Source organism: Astatotilapia calliptera, chromosome 2, assembly GCF_964374335.1.
Source record: "Astatotilapia calliptera chromosome 2, fAstCal68.1, whole genome shotgun sequence".
Lineage (NCBI taxonomy): Eukaryota > Metazoa > Chordata > Actinopteri > Cichliformes > Cichlidae > Astatotilapia > Astatotilapia calliptera.
Window position 1 is genome coordinate 10,902,855 of NC_137423.1, and position 17,990 is coordinate 10,920,844.

Here is a 17,990-nt window from a genome sequence, read left to right on the forward strand (position 1 = left end):
GGCGAATAAATACAGAGCTGTGATCAAACAGGCTGACCAAGGTCACTCCTGAAGTGTGCGTGTTTGTGTGTGTGTCAAGCCTAATTTATTTTTAAAGCTTTTTTTCTGCTTAGTAAACCATTTTCTGACAACTCTGCTTTACACAGACGACATGAATACAGATAAAACCACAGAGAACAAACACATCAGAAAATGGAAGATATTTCTGTGTGTGTGTGTGCGTGCGCACAAGCAGTCAGATAAATTTATGATGCCCTGACTAAAACGGGTTAGTCGTGTGGAAAGTGCTTTATGGTGCAGCAGAGGACAGAGATAACCACCAAGAAAAGAAACACAGCAAGGAAATTATATATATTTATTTGTGTGTGTGTGTGTGTGTGTGTGTGTGTGTGTGTGTGTGTGTGTGTGTGTGTGTGTGTGTGTGTGTGTGTGTGTGTGAGAGAGAGAGAGAGAGAGACACAAATCTGATTTATATGTTAAAGCTTTGAAACAAAACAGGATCAGCACGAAGTGTTTTCTTTTTCTGAAGCATCAAGGGGAGGAAAACATATTAAACTAAAACTGAAAGACTTAAATGTGCAGAAATATGGCCTGTGTGTGTGTGTGTGTGTGTGTGTGTGTGTGTGTGTGTGTGTGTGTGTGCGCGTGTGTGTGTGTGTGTGTGTGTGTGTGTGTGTGTGTGTGTGTGTGTGTGTGTGCGTGTGTGTGTGTGTGAGAGTGCCTGCGTGTGTGTGTGCCTGTGTGTGTGTGTGTGTGTGCCTGCGTGCGTGTGCCTGCGTGCGTGTGCCTGCGTGTGTGTGCCTGCGTGTGTGTATGTGTGCCTGCGTGTGTCCTTGTCTAGTCTTTTTTGATGAAGTTTCTTTCTTCTTTCTTTCTTATGTTCAACACAAATGTAATGAATATAAGAAACCTCCTGAACATCTTTTAATTTGAAATGGCTTAACAGGAAGTATATATAGCCCTATCCCAATATATTTGGCCTGGCTCTGTGTATTTGTTGGTAACACTGAAAATTTCCCAGGCTCTTGGAATTGAAATATTCTCCACTCCTACAGTCCTTGAACTACCTATGTGTTTCCTAGAAATGTTTTTCATTGTGAAATGTCAGTCTACTCACTGTCTCTGTCTATTTCCTGTGAATATTTATGTTTAACCAGTCTCTCTTCCTAAGACTCTTTCACATCCAGGCTCTGTGTACATACTGGAAATACTCAGTGCTCCTAGATCCCTTAATTAAACCACTGGCTCTGTGTATTTGCTGGAAATATTTACAGCATCAATGCTTCTGACTCTGTGTATGTTTTGGGAAAATGTTAGGTCTCCTTGGCTGCTTTAGGCTCTGTTTATTTCCTGCAAAATAAATGGATCTCCTAAATCCTTGGTAGTGTCTATTTGCTTGGTATTACCAGTGAGTGCTTCTCCATCTGGACCTTTCATATTGTGGGACATTACAGGCAATCTTCACCAAACATTTCAAATTTTGTGTGTGTGTGTGTGTGTGTGTAGTCTCCATAGTGATGGGGGTTCCCAGTGTGAAGAGGGAGGTCCACTCCTATCTGACCGACACGCTCACCTCTCTGATGTCAGAGCTCAGCGCCGCCGAGAAAGACGACTGCGTCATCGTGGTCCTCATTGCCGAGGTCAGTGTGTGTGAACTTGTATAACTAACATTGTGGGGACCTGCATCCTAATCACAATCACACTTTAGGGACTTGTCTTCCTTAATGTGACCGAAAGTCCCCATAAGTTAAATCTTTATCCTTTAAAGGTTTATGTGAAATAGGTATGTGGTGGGGCGTGGTCTGCGGTGCCGTGCAGGGAGGGCGGACGCACCTGCACGGCATCCTTAATCACGCCCGCCTAGTTAAAAACACGGGGACTCAGGGGTTTGGGGGTGTTGTGGTGTGGTGAGATGTAAATAAAGATGACTCTGAACGTTGCTCCGTGGTCCCGCCGTGTCTTATTCACGCCACATTGGTGCCGAAACCCAGGAGGCAGCACGGCGGGTCCATATCGGAGCCAGGGAATGGAGGAGCTGGCCCAGAGGGTGGCCGAAATGGCGGCCGCCCAGCGGGAGCAGGCGGCGGAGGTGCGTCGCCAGCAGGAAGAGCTGCAGGACCAGTCCGAGCGGCACCTGGAAAGGATTGGGGAGCTGGCGGCGCTGCTCTGGGCCTGGGCGCCACCCCCACAGGTGTGTCCCGAGGACAGTGAAGCGGTGGAGGAGCCGCGTGAGGCACCTCAGCAGCCGGAGGTGGCAGACGAGGCGCGCGGGGATCTGCGCCTGCCGGAGGAGGGGGAACAGCCAGGTGAAGGGCTGCTCCTGCCGGGAGTGGTGGATGAGCCGCTCCAACCGGAGGCGGCAGACGAGGTGCGCGAGGGTCTGCGCCGGTTGGAGAAAGAGGAGCTGCACGAGGGGCTGCTCGAGCCGGGAGTGGCGGCGGAGGGAGCAGTAGTGACGGAGGAGTCGCGCTATGGGCTGCTCCAGCAGGGAGTGACAGCGGTGACGGAGGGGCCGCGCAAGGAGCTGGAGGTCCCAGTGCCAGGGGAGCTTGCTCGAGTGGAACTGGCGAGCGAGGCGGGCGCCACGCTTGAGATCGCCGTGCTCGCCAGACCGGCCTCACCACCACCAGAGGCCTGTACACGCCACACCTCTGCCCAGCCACCTGTGAGCTGGGGCTCACGCTTGTGCCGGCCGCGCCGGGTGCACCTGTCACGTGTCTGACTTCCGAACCAGCTTTGCCTGCGCCGCTGGATTCGCGGGCGGCCGCCTGAACTCTCACCTCCCCATCGCTTGGCCGGGGCCTGGGGGTGCCAGCTGTCCGGGCTGATTCCCTCTCCCACTGGCGGTGGGGGAGTAGGTTCGGCCGGATGGCTCCCCGGCCTCAATCGGGCGATGGGGGTATGTGTTAATATGTATGTCTAAGCATATGTTGACTTCCTGCCTTGGCACTAAAACCTCTGTCCTGTTGTGCTGTGTTTTTTGTTAAAAACATGAAGTGATCTTCGGGTAAAGCTAAAGGCTAGATTTGGTTGCGTGCTATAACTGCAGTATGTTTGAATTATACACTGGCTGGTTGTACCTTTGTTGCGCATCAAAAACTGTGTTGCCACACCCATTACTTTACTGCACTACCTCCCAACCTCAATTACAGCGATGATATTAAAAGAAAATCAAATACAGAATTGATTTGATTATGTTCAGTTCATTCTCTGAGAAAGAATCTAAGTCCAAGTGATGTCCTCTGAAGTGATGGAAACACGTGCGTGGATAATTGGCCATCAGAGTGAGTGTGTGTTGATGCGTGAGCTTCCTTGCATGGTTTCTAAAGGCCAGTGGTTTAGCTAATGAACCTCACACACACACACACACACACACACACACACACACACACACACACACACACACACCGATAATGTCAGTGATTCTCCGTGTTTAGCTTCCATGCTAATGGTAACCTCTAATTGCCCAAGGGAGGTAAAGCAATGATGTTGTGTGTGTGTGTGTGTGTGTGTGTGAGCACGCGCTCACACATTAGATCATTAAAGTCAATCTGCGAAATGTGTATGCTGTATGCTCTTTTAATAAATAAAGTCAGTGTGTTTGTGTCTTTACAGTGATGAAGGTCACAGTTTATACTGTCTTTGTTTGTTCCCACTCACAGCTTCTCATCTCATGTTAGTTCAGTTCATATCTCTTCTTACTGTTTTGTCAAATCTCATTTGTGCAAATCCAATCCAATACTGTGTTGGTTAATCTCACAGTACTTTATGGCATCTCTTCAAATTCACCTGAAAGCCCATTAGTAGTGATAATCTCTTTAAAGGAGCTCACTGTAACTTCTAGAAAACCATCATTATTAACTGCACCCATTATGCGACTTCCAGCCATCAATCTGTTGTTTGCATGAGCAAGAGTCAGATTAATGCTATGTTGGTCTGAATGTGCTGTCTATCATGTAAGTTGTACAACAACTTAGAGAGCAGTGTATATACTATACAAAGGTCACATGGACATCAAGTTAGGGCTAGCTTTATAACTTGGCTATCTTGCATGTTAGCTAAACTAATTTATAAATGACCAGGGGGGGTTTGGATGAATTGGCACTTTCAGTTCCATGAGATAGCTTTCAATTCATGCATATCAGCCAGAGACTGTGTAGATTACAGATGTTAAAACATGAAACCAACTAGGAAGTGTCCTAAATCTTTATTCATTTTACTGGCCAACAGGGGGCGACACCTGTGGTTGCAAGAAGACTTTCAGTTGTATAAAGGCAGTGGTTTATAGATGGAGCCAGTGGTTCAGTTGGCACAACAAAAGAAGAGTTATCCCTGCCTTGTACCTACAACTGGGAAAAATATATTTGATCATTTTTGCATACAGCTGTCGTCTACTTTTAAGCTAACAATAGTTAATACTGGAAGCAGAATAGAGCCCCAGAGGCAAAGTGTTTGGCATGTAAATTTCTTTGGGACAAAAACACCTCTAGCTTTGAGTTGGTAGAGGACACTGTACCGAGACTAAAGCTCAAAGTTGTGCAAGCATCTACTGCAGTAGACTGACTGGAGAGTTTATAAGCTGCCGCTGAAGACTCCCTGGTTTATAAACTCAGATCAGTTTCAGAGCCAGCTACATTTCTCTGCTCTGCTGTTTCCATCTTGCTATTTTTCCTTTACTTTCTGTTCTGCAATTTAATTTCTATCTGTTTTTCAGTTGGATGCTTGTGTTTGTTTTTCCTCCAGGCTGATATAATATTTAAAATCCTCTCAATGTTTTTGTTTTTATCTCATAGTCACAGATTTCAGCTTTACTTGCTGGATTCAGGCTGAAATTAAAATTAAAAACTTGGCTTTAATTTAACTTTTGTTCAGGTTCGGGGTTTTGGGTTTCGGATAAACTCGTCACATGGCGCCTCAGCAGGGTTTGTTTATGCAGACGAACAAGGAACGAAAGTACTTAAAGCTTTTAAAGAAGTGTAACATGAATATTGCATGACCAAAGCATGTTCCATTCAAAATGCAGAGGAGCATGTGACACAGCCCAACCTGGTGTCCCGGCCCCCGACAGATCCACCACACATCCTTTATTTCACACGAACAGGTCTGCAATCATCTCCTCTGTCACCTGACTCAGAATAGGGCTGAAAGGTAATACAAGAGAGACGGCTGAGAAGAGATGAAAAGATCCTCTAGCTTCAGCGTCAGAGATCAGAGTCTGTGGTGTTTTCTTTACCATTTAAAGTGACTACAATTTAATGTACGATAACAGTTAATGGTGTCATGACTAGGCTCCTAGGCCACTATGATAAACATGGAAAAGACACAGCAGTCGGCTGTAAACCAGAACATTTATACCAACAAAATTTGGAAAATTGCATAATTATGTCATGGTCTCTTGATTGTGGTCCCAGGGTTTTGAGTCACTTTGGGATTCCTGGTTTCTACTCCTCTTTTTTGGATTGTTGTTAGGCTGAGTTTGGATTTCCTGTTTTGATTTCTTTATTATTAATCTTTTCTTATGAGTTATGGATCCTTTGGTTAGGGTTTCTTGTGATAAGTACAGTTTCCTTGTGTCGTACTTCTTGCTAATTGTTCAGATTCCTGTAGTATTAGTATGCTGTGGTTGTTTTCTGTTCACCTTTAAAGATCAGCTCTCTGTCGTGGTTTCCTGTGACTGTCCACCTGAGTCTCGTTCTCTAATCAGCCCAGTTTTTATTTCAGACTTTGTGGGCTCCATGTCAGTGACATCGATTTAACAAGCCCTTCCTGCCTCTCTTATAGTGGAGAAGTTTTCCCTTTCATTTTCTAATAAAATATGGTCCTATAAAAATATGTGTCATACTTTTAGTGTTTGTTTCATCAGCGAGAGGCTCTAATGGCGTCTGCTTCTCGTTAACACTGAGCTCTGCGGTAAGCTCCACCCAGCTGGCACCTCCAGGATGCCAAAACAAACCACAAACTCTCGGAAAAGCGCGCTGGAAATACATGTGACCGTGCTGTGACCTTCAGAGCCAGATGATTGGGTCCCACAGGGAGTCCATCTGTGCCCTGATTGGGTCGAGCTCTGATGTTACCGATTTCTTAACTTGTTGATGTTTGAGCTTGAACAAGTGTGTGTGTGTGTGTGTGTGTGTGTGTGTGTGTGTGTGTGTGTGTGTGTGTGTTTTAGGAAAAAACTAAAATATTGAGATGACCTCAGCCTCCCGTGTGTATTTGTGAACATTCAAATGCACACTTAGTGTGTGCATTTGTGTGTTATTGTGCACAACAAGAAAAAGTGAGAACTTGAACACTGCGTGTCGGAGATACTTGGGCATGAGCATGATTCTGCAAGACAGGAAAAGTGTTTCGGTGCCGCCTGTTAACACAGTGGCTGCAGAGAAATGCTAAACAACATAAAACAGCTGTACAGTGATGCACAGTTACTTCACACATGTGAGCAGTTGCTGTAAACAGATGTTAAACAGCCACGAAGAGACAGGCCTGAAGACCACAGAGCGATAACTAGACTACAAAATCACACGAAACTGCAGAGACACCAAACACTAGACTTATTATGACTCCTGCTGTTTATAGTTTTCTCAGTTTGCTGTCTACTTCTTTAAATTGAGCTCTTTTAGTGTAAATTACCTCACTTTAAACATGCAAATACATCAACAATTAAGCTATTAAATTAATTTCATGGTGCGCCTCATTATGAAATAACTGACTAACTATTTCGAAGTGATGCTGTGTTTTTACTCTCCATGGTTTCATTAAATGGTAACCTTTACTGTTTGGACCCATTCTGCATTAATGACTGGGAGAGAGAGACACTTGCAGCAGTGCATGGAACTGAGCTTTTATGCCCTTATTATAGGGCAGTGAAGAGAATGAACAGCACTTGGATATGAAATCTTTCTTAAAGGAAAATATTTCTTTTCATGTACAAAAACCTGAATAATCATGCCCCACTGTTTCTCTTATTGTCTTGAAAGAGCACTTCCCTCTCAGGCTGCAGGCTCACTTGTGGTTTCTAGAGTTTGTGAAGGTAGAATGGGAGGCAGAGCCTTCAGCTATCACACCTCCCAGTTGGGATTTAAGGGCTCAAACCTTGATTTTCACAACAGTTTACAGTTAGGACTGGATCTTATTTAAATTGCTATAAGCTCAGGCTGCTGGAGCCTGCCTATGATGTATGAGCACTTTTAACTTCCTCCTTCTACCATCCAAGTGTTTATATGCCACTGATGCACATCAATAAATAGTGTGTATTTTGTTCCTTTCTCTCTCCTTTTTCTCTTCACCCCAAATCGGTCCTGGCAGATGGCTGCTCCTCTCAGATCCTTCTTACCCCAGAAGTGCTTCTCTGTTTGGGTTTCTCTCTAAATTCATAAAGTCTTTACCTTAAAGTAACTTGAGCGTGTAGTGCAGCTTATATGGATGAATTCTTGACTTCATCACTCTTGATGAGTCATCTGATGCTTCGAAGCTGTGAGTTTCACATCAAGACTTAAACTGCTTTTCTGTGTTTTCAGGCTGACCAACAGTACGCCAGCAGTGTAGCAGACAACCTGAAGCGCCTGTAAGTCAACCTGCATGACAGGATGTTGTTACTACTGCAGCCAACATGAGTGTGTGTGTGTGTCGTCCCTTTTATGGACATTTTCAGCTGAGATAACAATACCACTGTTAAGTAGACTGGGACTGGAACTATTCCTGCATGTATAAGACGACATCAGGCTGGATTTAAACGCCGCTTTCCTAATTTTCTGAAAATAAAATATAACAGATTGATATGCTGATTAATATTAATCTTCTGGATTAGTGTTTATTAGTGAAACACTACATATCATCATGAATATTTATATATTGAAATTCAAATATGTGAACTTATTGTATTGTGGGATCAAGTCACTGTTCACAGTGGACAAGTTACAGTTTGTATAAATAAATCTTTGTCTTGTGTGAATGAGTTGTTGCCTCATGACAGTAAATTATAGCGCACACAGCCCACAATCAGTCGTGTCAACAAGCTTGACTGCATTATTAAGTCAAAAACTGCAAACAAACAAACATATTGGAATGTGTTGACTTTGTATTTGTGGAGCACCTCCAAACTGCTGACCATGTCATGTTAGCTTGGCCTAGTGAACACAGAGCAACATGAATTTATATCCCATACGAACCTATTTGTGTCAGGCTTGGCCCCATAGCTGACTTCAGGGAATCTTGGTTTCTGTGTAGAGTTGTGAATGTGAACACCGAACAGCTTTATGTATGTGCATGTTTGTTTTATTCTTCTGTCCTTAGCTTGTGAGCAGGGGCGGGCAACTCCAGGCCTCAAGTGCTGGTGTCCTGCAGGTTTTAGATATCACCCTGGGTCAAATGATTAGTTCATTACCAGGACTCTGGAGAACTCCAAGACATGTTGAGGAGGTAGTTTAGCAATTTCAATCAGCCGTGTTGGATCAAGGGCACATGTAAAACTTGCAGGACGCTGACTCTTGAGGCCTGGAGTTGCCTACTCCTGTCATAGAGGGAGCTCATGGTTTGGTGTGAACATTGATCGTTTGTTTCTCAGTTTTCCAGCAGAGATTCAGTCGGGTCTGTTGGAGGTCATCTCTCCGTCGGTCCACTTCTACCCCGACTTCTCCCGACTCCGAGAGTCCTTCGGAGACCCAAAGGAGAGAGTCAGGTCAGCAAACGTGTGTGTGTGTGTGTGTGTGTGTGTGTGTGTGTGTGTGTGTGTGTGTGTGTGTGTATATCTTTGTACATGTTTAGACATCTTTGTGAGGACAGAAAATTGGCATGCTACAATACTTGTGGGGACCAACAGCCCTTAAGGGAACAAAATGCCCGTCCACACGAGTTTGAAGCCATTTTTGAGGCTCAGAATGTGGTTTTAGTGTCAGGGTTTCAAATAGGTTATGGTTAGGTTTAGGGTAAGGGTTAGGGTTAGGCATTAATTTTTTATGGTTAGGGTTAGGGTAAGCGACTAGGGAAAGCATTGTTTCAAATAGATGTCCTCACTAAGATATGAAAACGAGTGTGTGTGTGTGCACGTGTTCCACAACTTTCTTTAAGTAGATGTGGACTCTTGAAAACCAGACATATTTAGAGCATCTGGATCAGGTCATATAAATAACGCTGTTTCTGGATTTCATTAATAGAGGCATGTTATATAAATGGATACAACACTCAGTAAATCCTGAATAGAAATCAGTTTGGAGAATTCTCATCTACCAAAGACTGTAGAGATCCTGCTTCTAAAAAAATCTGTCCTCGGATCTCAGCAATGTCCTCACACAAGGGTCCCCACAAAGATAGGTGTGCAAGTCCACATAGTCAACTTTACAGTCCAATCAGGTGTGCGTTTGTATGTGATTTATGAGCTCCAGCAATGAGAGAAAGCTGGTACTGGTGGGTGTCTCTAATCATTTGTATTTATGCATGCATGTCAGTCAGTGTGTGTGTGTGTGTGTGTGTGTGTGTGTGTGTGTGTGTGTGTGTGTGTGTGTGTGCGTGTGTTTAACATCTCCCCAGGCATCTGTCAGCCTGTCGTGGCTAATTCATGAGTCTCTGAGCAACCTAACCAGACACACACACACACATACTGAACACACACACACACTTAAGTTGGTCCTCTCGCCTTCCTGTCTCCTTGAGAGAGCCATCTTAAAAGGAAACACACACACAGCTCGAAGTGACATCGTTTTATTTAATGAACTGCTGCTCCGCCCCTTGGCCCCGTTCCTGTGGTAACACTGGACAGGGAGGGAGGTAGAAAAGATGATTGGAAGGGAGAAGGAAAAAAAGAAACACCTCATCCTCTTCTTCACTGTCTGTGTGCTGATGAGCTATTTTCATTCACCGCCTCTGAAGAAACTGAAATCTGAAGCTTGTGGAGTCGTTTTCTCTGTGACACACGCTCTGGAGCGAGTTGGTGTGAAAACGGCGGCGACGGGTAGCTGACTGTAACATCTCTGCAGAGGAAGACGAAGAAACAGCGTTCTTCTTCCCTTTTGGGACTCATCTCAGAGAGAGACCAGGAGATCTTCTGATTTTGTGATTTCGTTCTGTCTGCAGACATCATCTTCAGTTCTTTCCTAGAAAATATCCGCTTTCAGAGATGCGATGCAGAAGGAAAATCTGTCAGACAGAACCTGGGCTGCAAGTCTTAACTGATGAGAAGAGCTGAGACCTGGGCTGAGTGATGCACTTGTTCTTCAAACAACAGGAACGAGTTGATTTAGTTTGCCAGCTGTTGGAGCTCAGAGAGATAGACTGCTGTCATTTTCATCAAACATGGAGTCACAACACCTGAAATCCAAACACACAAACACAAAAACAGGTTTTTAGATTCAGTAACGACGAGATGAAATAAGAGTTCTGTGGTGGTGGCGCGAGTTAAAGACCAAATATGTGAAACAAATATTACAAAACTCTTAAGTTAAATTCATATTCATATAATCTATAATCAGAACTACGGCTTCAGTAATGTATATGTCAGCTAGTGATGATTTTAGGTACTAAACGTCTGCTGGGAAGGTTTATCTATATTAGGACAGTGACTTATACTAGTAGAATGAAAAGTAATAAATACTACAAGTACATTTAAACTGTGCTTTAGTAAAGTTAGACTATGTTATATTACACCACTGGTCGTCTTCATGCCACCTGTTGTTTCCTTTCTGGGCATCCTCCTGCATGGCTAGCATCCAGATTTGGGCCTTCATGTTTTGCATCTAGTTTTGTTTTTTGCAAATTAATTTTTTTCTTTCAGTCACTGGTTAAGTTTAGGTACCAAAAACTTAACTTAACATATTACAAATCACAAGGATAGGTTTACATTTTGTTAGCTTTAGCTACGAAAACTTGTTTTGTGTGGTTTGAGTTCTTGGTTTTAGGTGTTTGAAATTAGTTTGTTCACCTGTGCACCACTAGAGAAGTGTACAGATTTACCACATCAGCCCAGCCTCTACCCTAAAGCATCATGGGAGCAATTAGTTCGCAAAGTGAAACGTTCCTGCAAACAGAAGCTAATACATCAGCTGTGATGGATTTGTGTCCACGCTCTTCAGAGTTTAAGTGAGACGAACGGCTGTCAGGAAGGGACTACATCAGTCTGAAAACTTAATGATTCGGAGAAAATGGACTTTAATATGCAGAACTTGTCTGCTCCTTAAACACTTCAGAGTCTGAGCGAGCAAAAGACGAACACGTCTGCGCTGACTCTTCCTTTTTAACGCAGTTTGCATGCGAGCATATAGCCGCCGTAATTTGGTTCCCGCCGAAGGCCCGATGCTCTCGGTGTGAGAGGAAGATGGTGACGCGAGTCAGGCGGCCACCCTCGCGAGCTAACCGCTGTTCATTCAGTTCATCTCCCAGAACACTCCACCTGTGCGCTCACAATAAAGGCACCTTTATTTGATCATATTTATGGTTCCATTTAGACGCACACAGGAGCTTTTAAGGTTAAGAGGCCTGTTTTAATTCAGAAAAACTCTGATTACATCCAATCAATGCAACAGTGAAAATACTTTGTACAGTATGAAGCTGATGGGTCTGTTTTTGTGGTGCTTTCATGGTTGTTTTATGTTGTTTCCATGTCTTCTGTGCTTCTTTCATGGTTCTTTGTTGTTGTTTGTTTTTGTGGATATTTTGTGTATTTTTTGGTCTTTCTGTGTGTCTTTGTAGTGATTTTGTTTCTCTTTATCACTGCTTTAGTTTTTTGTGGGCTTTTGATGCTATTAAAACTTGTTTTTTCGCCCTTTGTATATCTTTTGAGTTTTGGACTGTGGGTTTATAATGTTGGCGTTTAGTTTCCTTTTGGATTTTTCTGCTGTTTTAATAGTTGAAGTTGTGACTCTGGTAACGTTATTGTTGTTCTTAAGATGACTTCTAGTCTATGATATAATTTTCTTTAATTTTACTGTCATTAGTCTCCACAGTCTTTCTCAGTTTTCCTTCCCTTCTGTTTTGTCCATCTTTGTTTCGTTCCCCAGTTTAGCTCCTTGTGTGTATTTGTGGACTTGTATTCAGTATCCTGGTTGTTGGGTGTTTTTCTTTGGTCATAAAAATGTGTTTATCTTCATGTCAGCTGCCTCATTGTCCTGCATTCGGGTCTTCTTCACGTCACCACTCCTGACACTTTGTGCTTGTCATGGGATGATTGACTTTCATGAAGAAGGAAACAAAAACTGCATTGTCTTGTCCACTTATGTTCTTCAAATGAAGGACAATCATTCATGCATTCGATAAGAAACCTTTTATTAATAGAAAGCAGCGGATAAATGCTGTTGTTTCTCTTGCTTCGTGAAAAAAAGAACACCTGGAAGTTGTGTTTTTACTTCTGAACTTCTCAAACATCCACGATTATAAACAAGGATGCAGAACGAGAAGGAACAAAAATCACAGCAGAGGTGGCAAAAACACTCACGATGATCACTTAAGTCGAAGCAGCAATAAATGTGTTAAAAATGCTCCAGTTAAAGTTAAAGCACTGATTTAACTTCTTTACTCAAGTAAAAGTGAAGAAGAGTTAACAAGGATTCAGCAGTTATGGGAACCTTAAGGTTGGTATTAGCGGTGCCGCGTGGGAAAAGGAATCGCTTATAAATCAGTGACAATCGTTTCAACTATGAGCTCCATTTTCTTTGTGATCAGGCTTTGACCAGCTGAGCTGTGCTGCTCGTGTTTGTGGATTTAAACAATTGAATTCAACAAGATATGAGACGATGTTACATGAGCTATCGTGGCTGACTGGCAGAGTATCTGTATCGTCTCCTTCAATTCAAGCAGATGTTGTGACATCACTCTGACCATGAACACCACAGCTGCTCAGCACGAGTCTGGCATCGTGCATGACTGCACACTTCTGTTTGGAAAGTGTAAGGAAGAGAAAGTCCAGATCTTTGTGTTGAAATGCAGCAGTTACCAATAAAGTTCAAATACATAAATAAACATGACCACAGGTCAGGTTTAAGGAAGTCCTTTAGAGCAGCAGTGGGGAACTCCAGGCCTCGAGGGCCGGTGTCCTGCAGGTTTTAGATCTCACTCTGGGTCAACACACCTGAATCAAATGAGTAGTTCATTTCCAGGCCTCTGGAGAACTTGAGGACATGCTGAGGTAATTTAGCCATTTAAATCAGCTGTGTTGGATCAAGGACACATCTAAAACCTGCAGGACTCCGGCCCTCGAGGCCTGGAGTTCCCCATCCCTGCTTTAGAGGAGTTGACATGGTCATGATGCTGATTCAAGAACACAGCACAAACTTCAGTTTTTCTTACTCACATAAGAACTTGTTGAAGCTTGTTGGAGCTCTGAGACTGCTGGCCCCTAGTGTGTAAACTGATAACAATAATAATATAATAACCTGAGCTGTAATATTGTTACATTCTCACAGGAGAATTTATAGTAAAGAGTAAACATGATTAACGCTTAGCTGTAAATATGTGATCATAAGTGATTATAGCTGCAATAAGGCGTCATTAAGTTTGTTTTTTTAGTTTTTAATTTGTCTGTCGTGTTTGTTTTAGAATAATCTCAGTGACGTGAGCTTCTACGGTTTGACCTTTAAAGGATGTTAAGCATGAATGACGTCTCTGCTCAGAAGCTGTGTGTTTGGCCTTTTTGACTGAACGCAGCGTGGAAGCACTGTGAAAGTGCAGTGATGCCTCTTTGGTCACGCTGCTGCTGTTTTTGTGAAAGAAGCTGCCAGAGAATCGTTTCTGTTTTATTGGGAAACACTCGAGTCTTTGCGTGTAGAACCAGCTGACTCTCCCTGTCGCCTTAAATCGCCTCGCCGATCGCCGCGAGGGAGTGCGAGACAAGAAAGCCTCTGTGTTAACTTTACTGTTTTGCTATAAAAGCCTCTTTTTCCCGGGATTGTTTCTTAGACCTCGGTGGGATTATAAAAAGTCTATTGACTCCCAACAGTAAAAATAAGCCTTTAAAGTGCCGCGTGAGGAGATGAGCGTGGATCGTTTTTTTATGGCGCAATAAAGAGAAAATGGAGGCGTGGATGGGTTTTCTTAACTGAAGGAGTGGCACCTCATGTGTTTATCACATGCTGCACAAACCCCTTCAACAAATTGCATCTTTTAATGCTTTTTTTTTTTAATTTTGACCCTGAGATGTGTGGGATGTTTTTCTGGCACTATGATCATGTGCTCCTGCTCACTGCACAAAGCTGCAGACCTCCACTGGTCAGTGTGGATGGACACATGAGGAGCTTTTATGCTTCTGGACAAATCTGACCTCGTTTGTTTGCACCATCCTTCTGCTTTTATATGTTTAATGACACAAAAAAGTTAAACGCACTAACATAAAACCTCACTTCTGTTTTACCCTCAAGCATCAAACTATATCACTGAAAGAACGAAAACAACATGTTAAAATGTCCAAATCTGAATAGTAATCCATGTTTGGAGACGGCGGCACTGCCAAAAGGACAGAAGGCCGAGCTGGAGAGTTTTGTTGGGAGGGACAGCTCAGGATGGAAGTTTGCATGTGTGCAGAGGAGGGATGGTGTTAAAGATGGAGCTGCGAGGCAGAAGGAAGAGCTCAGAGAAGATTTGTGGATGTGGTGAAACAGGACATGCAAAGGGTTGGCGTGACAGAGGAGCATGCTGGGATGATCTACTGTGGCGACCCCTAAAGGGAGAAGTTAGAAGAAGAAGAAAACAAGTCCTTTGGTTTGATTTTTAACCTTTGTCTTTGAGGCTCAGAAAAAGGTGATTAGAGAGACGTAACAGTAACTAGTAAGTTGTTACTGTTGGAGCATTTTTAATGACATCATCACTGAGCTCTGATTAGCAGGTGTCTGTATCTGTGTGATGGTCACACGGTCTGTGGATGCAGACTGATCACTCCGCCCTGTTCTGATGAAGTGTCAACATATAAACCGTTACCAGTGTATAAGTTATGAATCAGATTTTAGTGACTTCCCTGTTAAAATAAAGAATTCAGTATCGATTTCTCTTTTTTCCTGAGAACTTATCGAGCATTAAACAGACGGCGGTAAACTCGCATGCAGCAGCAGGAACCCTCTGAGCTCTGACACCTCAAACAGCTGAGCGCTCGCTCTGTAAATATCGAGCTGTGAACACACCGATTCAGTTCACCGCTGATTGCTTTGTTCTGTTTCTGCGAGCGCCTGAAACTCGCGGCGCGCTCTCTTTCCCACCTTGCGGGCCGAAGGCGTCGATGGAAACCTGCAGAGCTACAACCTTGATCCTGCTGGATGTGCTTCCTCTGTGTGTGTCAGAGACAGTTGTTACCTGTTTAGTGTGTGTGAGCAGCGTAAACTCACAAACATTCAGTGTTTTTTATTCCACAAACAGGCATTTTACAGGTGAACAGACGATGAGATCAGCTCCACGATTAAGGGAACAGTTCCCCCCCTCTGGTCATTCATTCATTTATTTTCATTCTTTCATTGTTTTTGCCTCTTTGTCTTATTTTTCTCTATTTTGTAGCTTTTTTGTGCATTTGTGGTTGTTTTGTGGACCTTTGTGGTTCTCGTTGGATAATTGACTTTCATGAAGAAACAAATACACGCTGCCTTGTCTTTGCCACTTATAAGACCACACGTACTTGAGAAGGAGAGGTTCACTCCAAAATCACATCTACATATTTTGCCTCTGGGCTGCAGCGTTGTTTATCCAACACAGTCGTGTTTGACTTGCTTAGCTTTGCCAAACTGACTTTCCTTAACTACAGTGAAAGTAAATGGCGCTTGTATCCGTAGAAGAGCCCAAAGAATACACTTGAAAAACATGTGGTTACTCGAGAACATCCACAAGGCTGTGAGCAGTCTCAAACAGAAACAGACTGATCTGTGTGTGTAACCCTCCACCTCTGCTCAGCGATGGAGATGTCCTGCTTTACTCTCTGAGGGGAGGCGTGGTACATGTGGACAGGGGATGTGCAGTCTTTCTAATGTCCAGCAGGGGGCGACTCCTCTGGTCAGTCTTCCTTTTGGTCTCAGTCGCTGATTTTAGGGGAGAAAGGATGAAACAGCAGAGTGTGATTTAGGGCGGAGCTACAAGTCGCTTACACTCGTTTCGACCGTAACATCCAACTTTAAAACACCAGCATAGCAACAGCTCCATAGCAACCCATTAACCAATGGATGATGTCACAATGGCGTGTGTGCATGTGCAGTAACTGTGTGTGTGTGTCTCAGAAGAAGAGGTGCAGGTATACTTGCATTAACACATTAACTCCTCCCCCTCTTCTTCAGGTGGAGGACGAAGCAGAACCTGGACTACTGCTTCTTGATGATGTACGCTCAGTCTAAAGGAACCTACTACGTCCAGGTAAAGAGAAACAGAAGAAGAAGAAGCTCGGCGAGCAGCCGCTGGTCTTTCTCTCTGTCTGTGGTTATTTTTAAGCATTTCGGTCGTTTCATGTGTTTGTGCCAAAATCCTGGGGGTGGGGCCAAAGATAAATGAATGAAGCTGACAGTTGAGATAAATTGTTCATTCCGCTTCACGTCAGAGTGAACGCTGCGTGTTTATCGGTGGATTTTCTGGTAAATGATTCGTTGCTGTGTGGTGAATAAAAATTATGCTCACTGCTGGATCTTTCCTTTAAAACTAGTCTGCTTTTGGAAAAGCAGGATTAAGGAGAAGGGGGCGTGCTCAGAAATGATCAGGATCATGTAAGTGTAAATTCAGATGACACGTCCTCGTGTGTTTGCAGAGCTCCTGGGAGGACTTTGATCTCCTTTTTGCTTTTTCACAACTCTAATCATTTTGCATATTTTCACTCTTTACTCCGTATTTTGGTCTTTAGGTTTAATTTTTCGTTAGATTTTGGTTGATTTGGCGTCTGTGGCTGTGATGTCTGGTTTGGAGACGGAGGCCGAGGTCACATTTTCACAGGGAGTGAGCATCGTGGAGGGGAACAGAAACGTGTCCATCACAGGGACAGCTCAGAGTCAGAGAGGTTGAGATTGTTTGCACATGTGCAGAGGAGGGAGGATGGGTCAACTGGAGAAAGGAGAAAAAGAGGAAAAGCTCAGAGGAGATTCATGGATGCAGTGAAGGAGGACATGCAGAGGGGGATGCTGGGATGGGAGGAGATGCAGATGACCCGCTATGGCCCCCCCCCTAAAGGGAGCAGCTGGAAGAAGAGTCTGTGGTCATTTCAGGTTGCATCTTTTTGTCTGTTTTAGTTCATTTTTCGTCGTCTGGTCACATTTGGGTCAGGCTGTCGTTTCACTTGGTGGTGATTTTTGGACACGTGTTCCTCAGGTTTATCGTCTTTGTCCTTTTTTTTGTCACATTTTGTTTGTTTTTGTGTATTTGGGTCATTTCAGGTCTCATTTTTTAGTCCAGTTGTATCGCTGTGGGATTGTTTTGTGCCTCATCTTGGTCATTTGTGTTCCTTCGTACCCTTTTGAAACACATTGTGGTTACTTTCTGTTTGATGTTTCTGATTCAGGTCAGATTTTGGTCAGGCTGTGTCTCTTTGTAGGCGTTTGACGGACGTCACGTTTTGGTTGTTTTTCGAGTCTCGGAGTAAATCGGGTGTGGACGGTTAATTTCCCGAGGGGTCACATGAGGAGATGGGACTGTTATAGAGGGTCACGGCAATAAGCCTGTAAGAAGATAAGATTAATAATGAGCAGAACTGAGTTAAGGTTCTTGGTGCGGCCCTTCGCATCAGTCTCAGCTCCTCGTGCGGTCCCTCGTGCAGCCCCTTGGGAACGTTAACGTGACCTCACGTGAGCTCTCAGCAAACAGTCGTCTCTCCACAGAAACAAAACGAGTCGCGCTCTGAATGCGATGAAGTTTTAAGATAAAAGGTCTCTGTGATGTAATCCTGCTGGTGTCTGAAGATGATGATGAAACTGTTGCATTGTGGGTAGACTAATGGACGCGTCACTGTGGCGCTGTCACAGAGCCTTTGTTCCCTTTAAAGATGAAAAGAAGAAGGACTCGTCCCTCGTCCTCCTCCTCGACATGTGGGACAGAAAGGCGTTTATCTGAATAAACAG

General features: G+C 43.8%; 1 protein-coding gene across 1 annotated transcript in view; it reads left to right on the plus strand.

The window, feature by feature from the left end:
- Nucleotides 1-17,990, plus strand: part of mgat4b (alpha-1,3-mannosyl-glycoprotein 4-beta-N-acetylglucosaminyltransferase B) — a 125,920-nt gene that overhangs the window by 73,435 nt on the left and 34,495 nt on the right. Inside the window, exons 4-7 of the mRNA XM_026184560.2 lie at nt 1,507-1,640; nt 7,518-7,564; nt 8,564-8,677; nt 16,230-16,305. Of these exons, the coding sequence (XP_026040345.1) occupies nt 1,507-1,640; nt 7,518-7,564; nt 8,564-8,677; nt 16,230-16,305 (371 nt within the window). The remainder of the gene's footprint in view (nt 1-1,506; nt 1,641-7,517; nt 7,565-8,563; nt 8,678-16,229; nt 16,306-17,990) is intronic.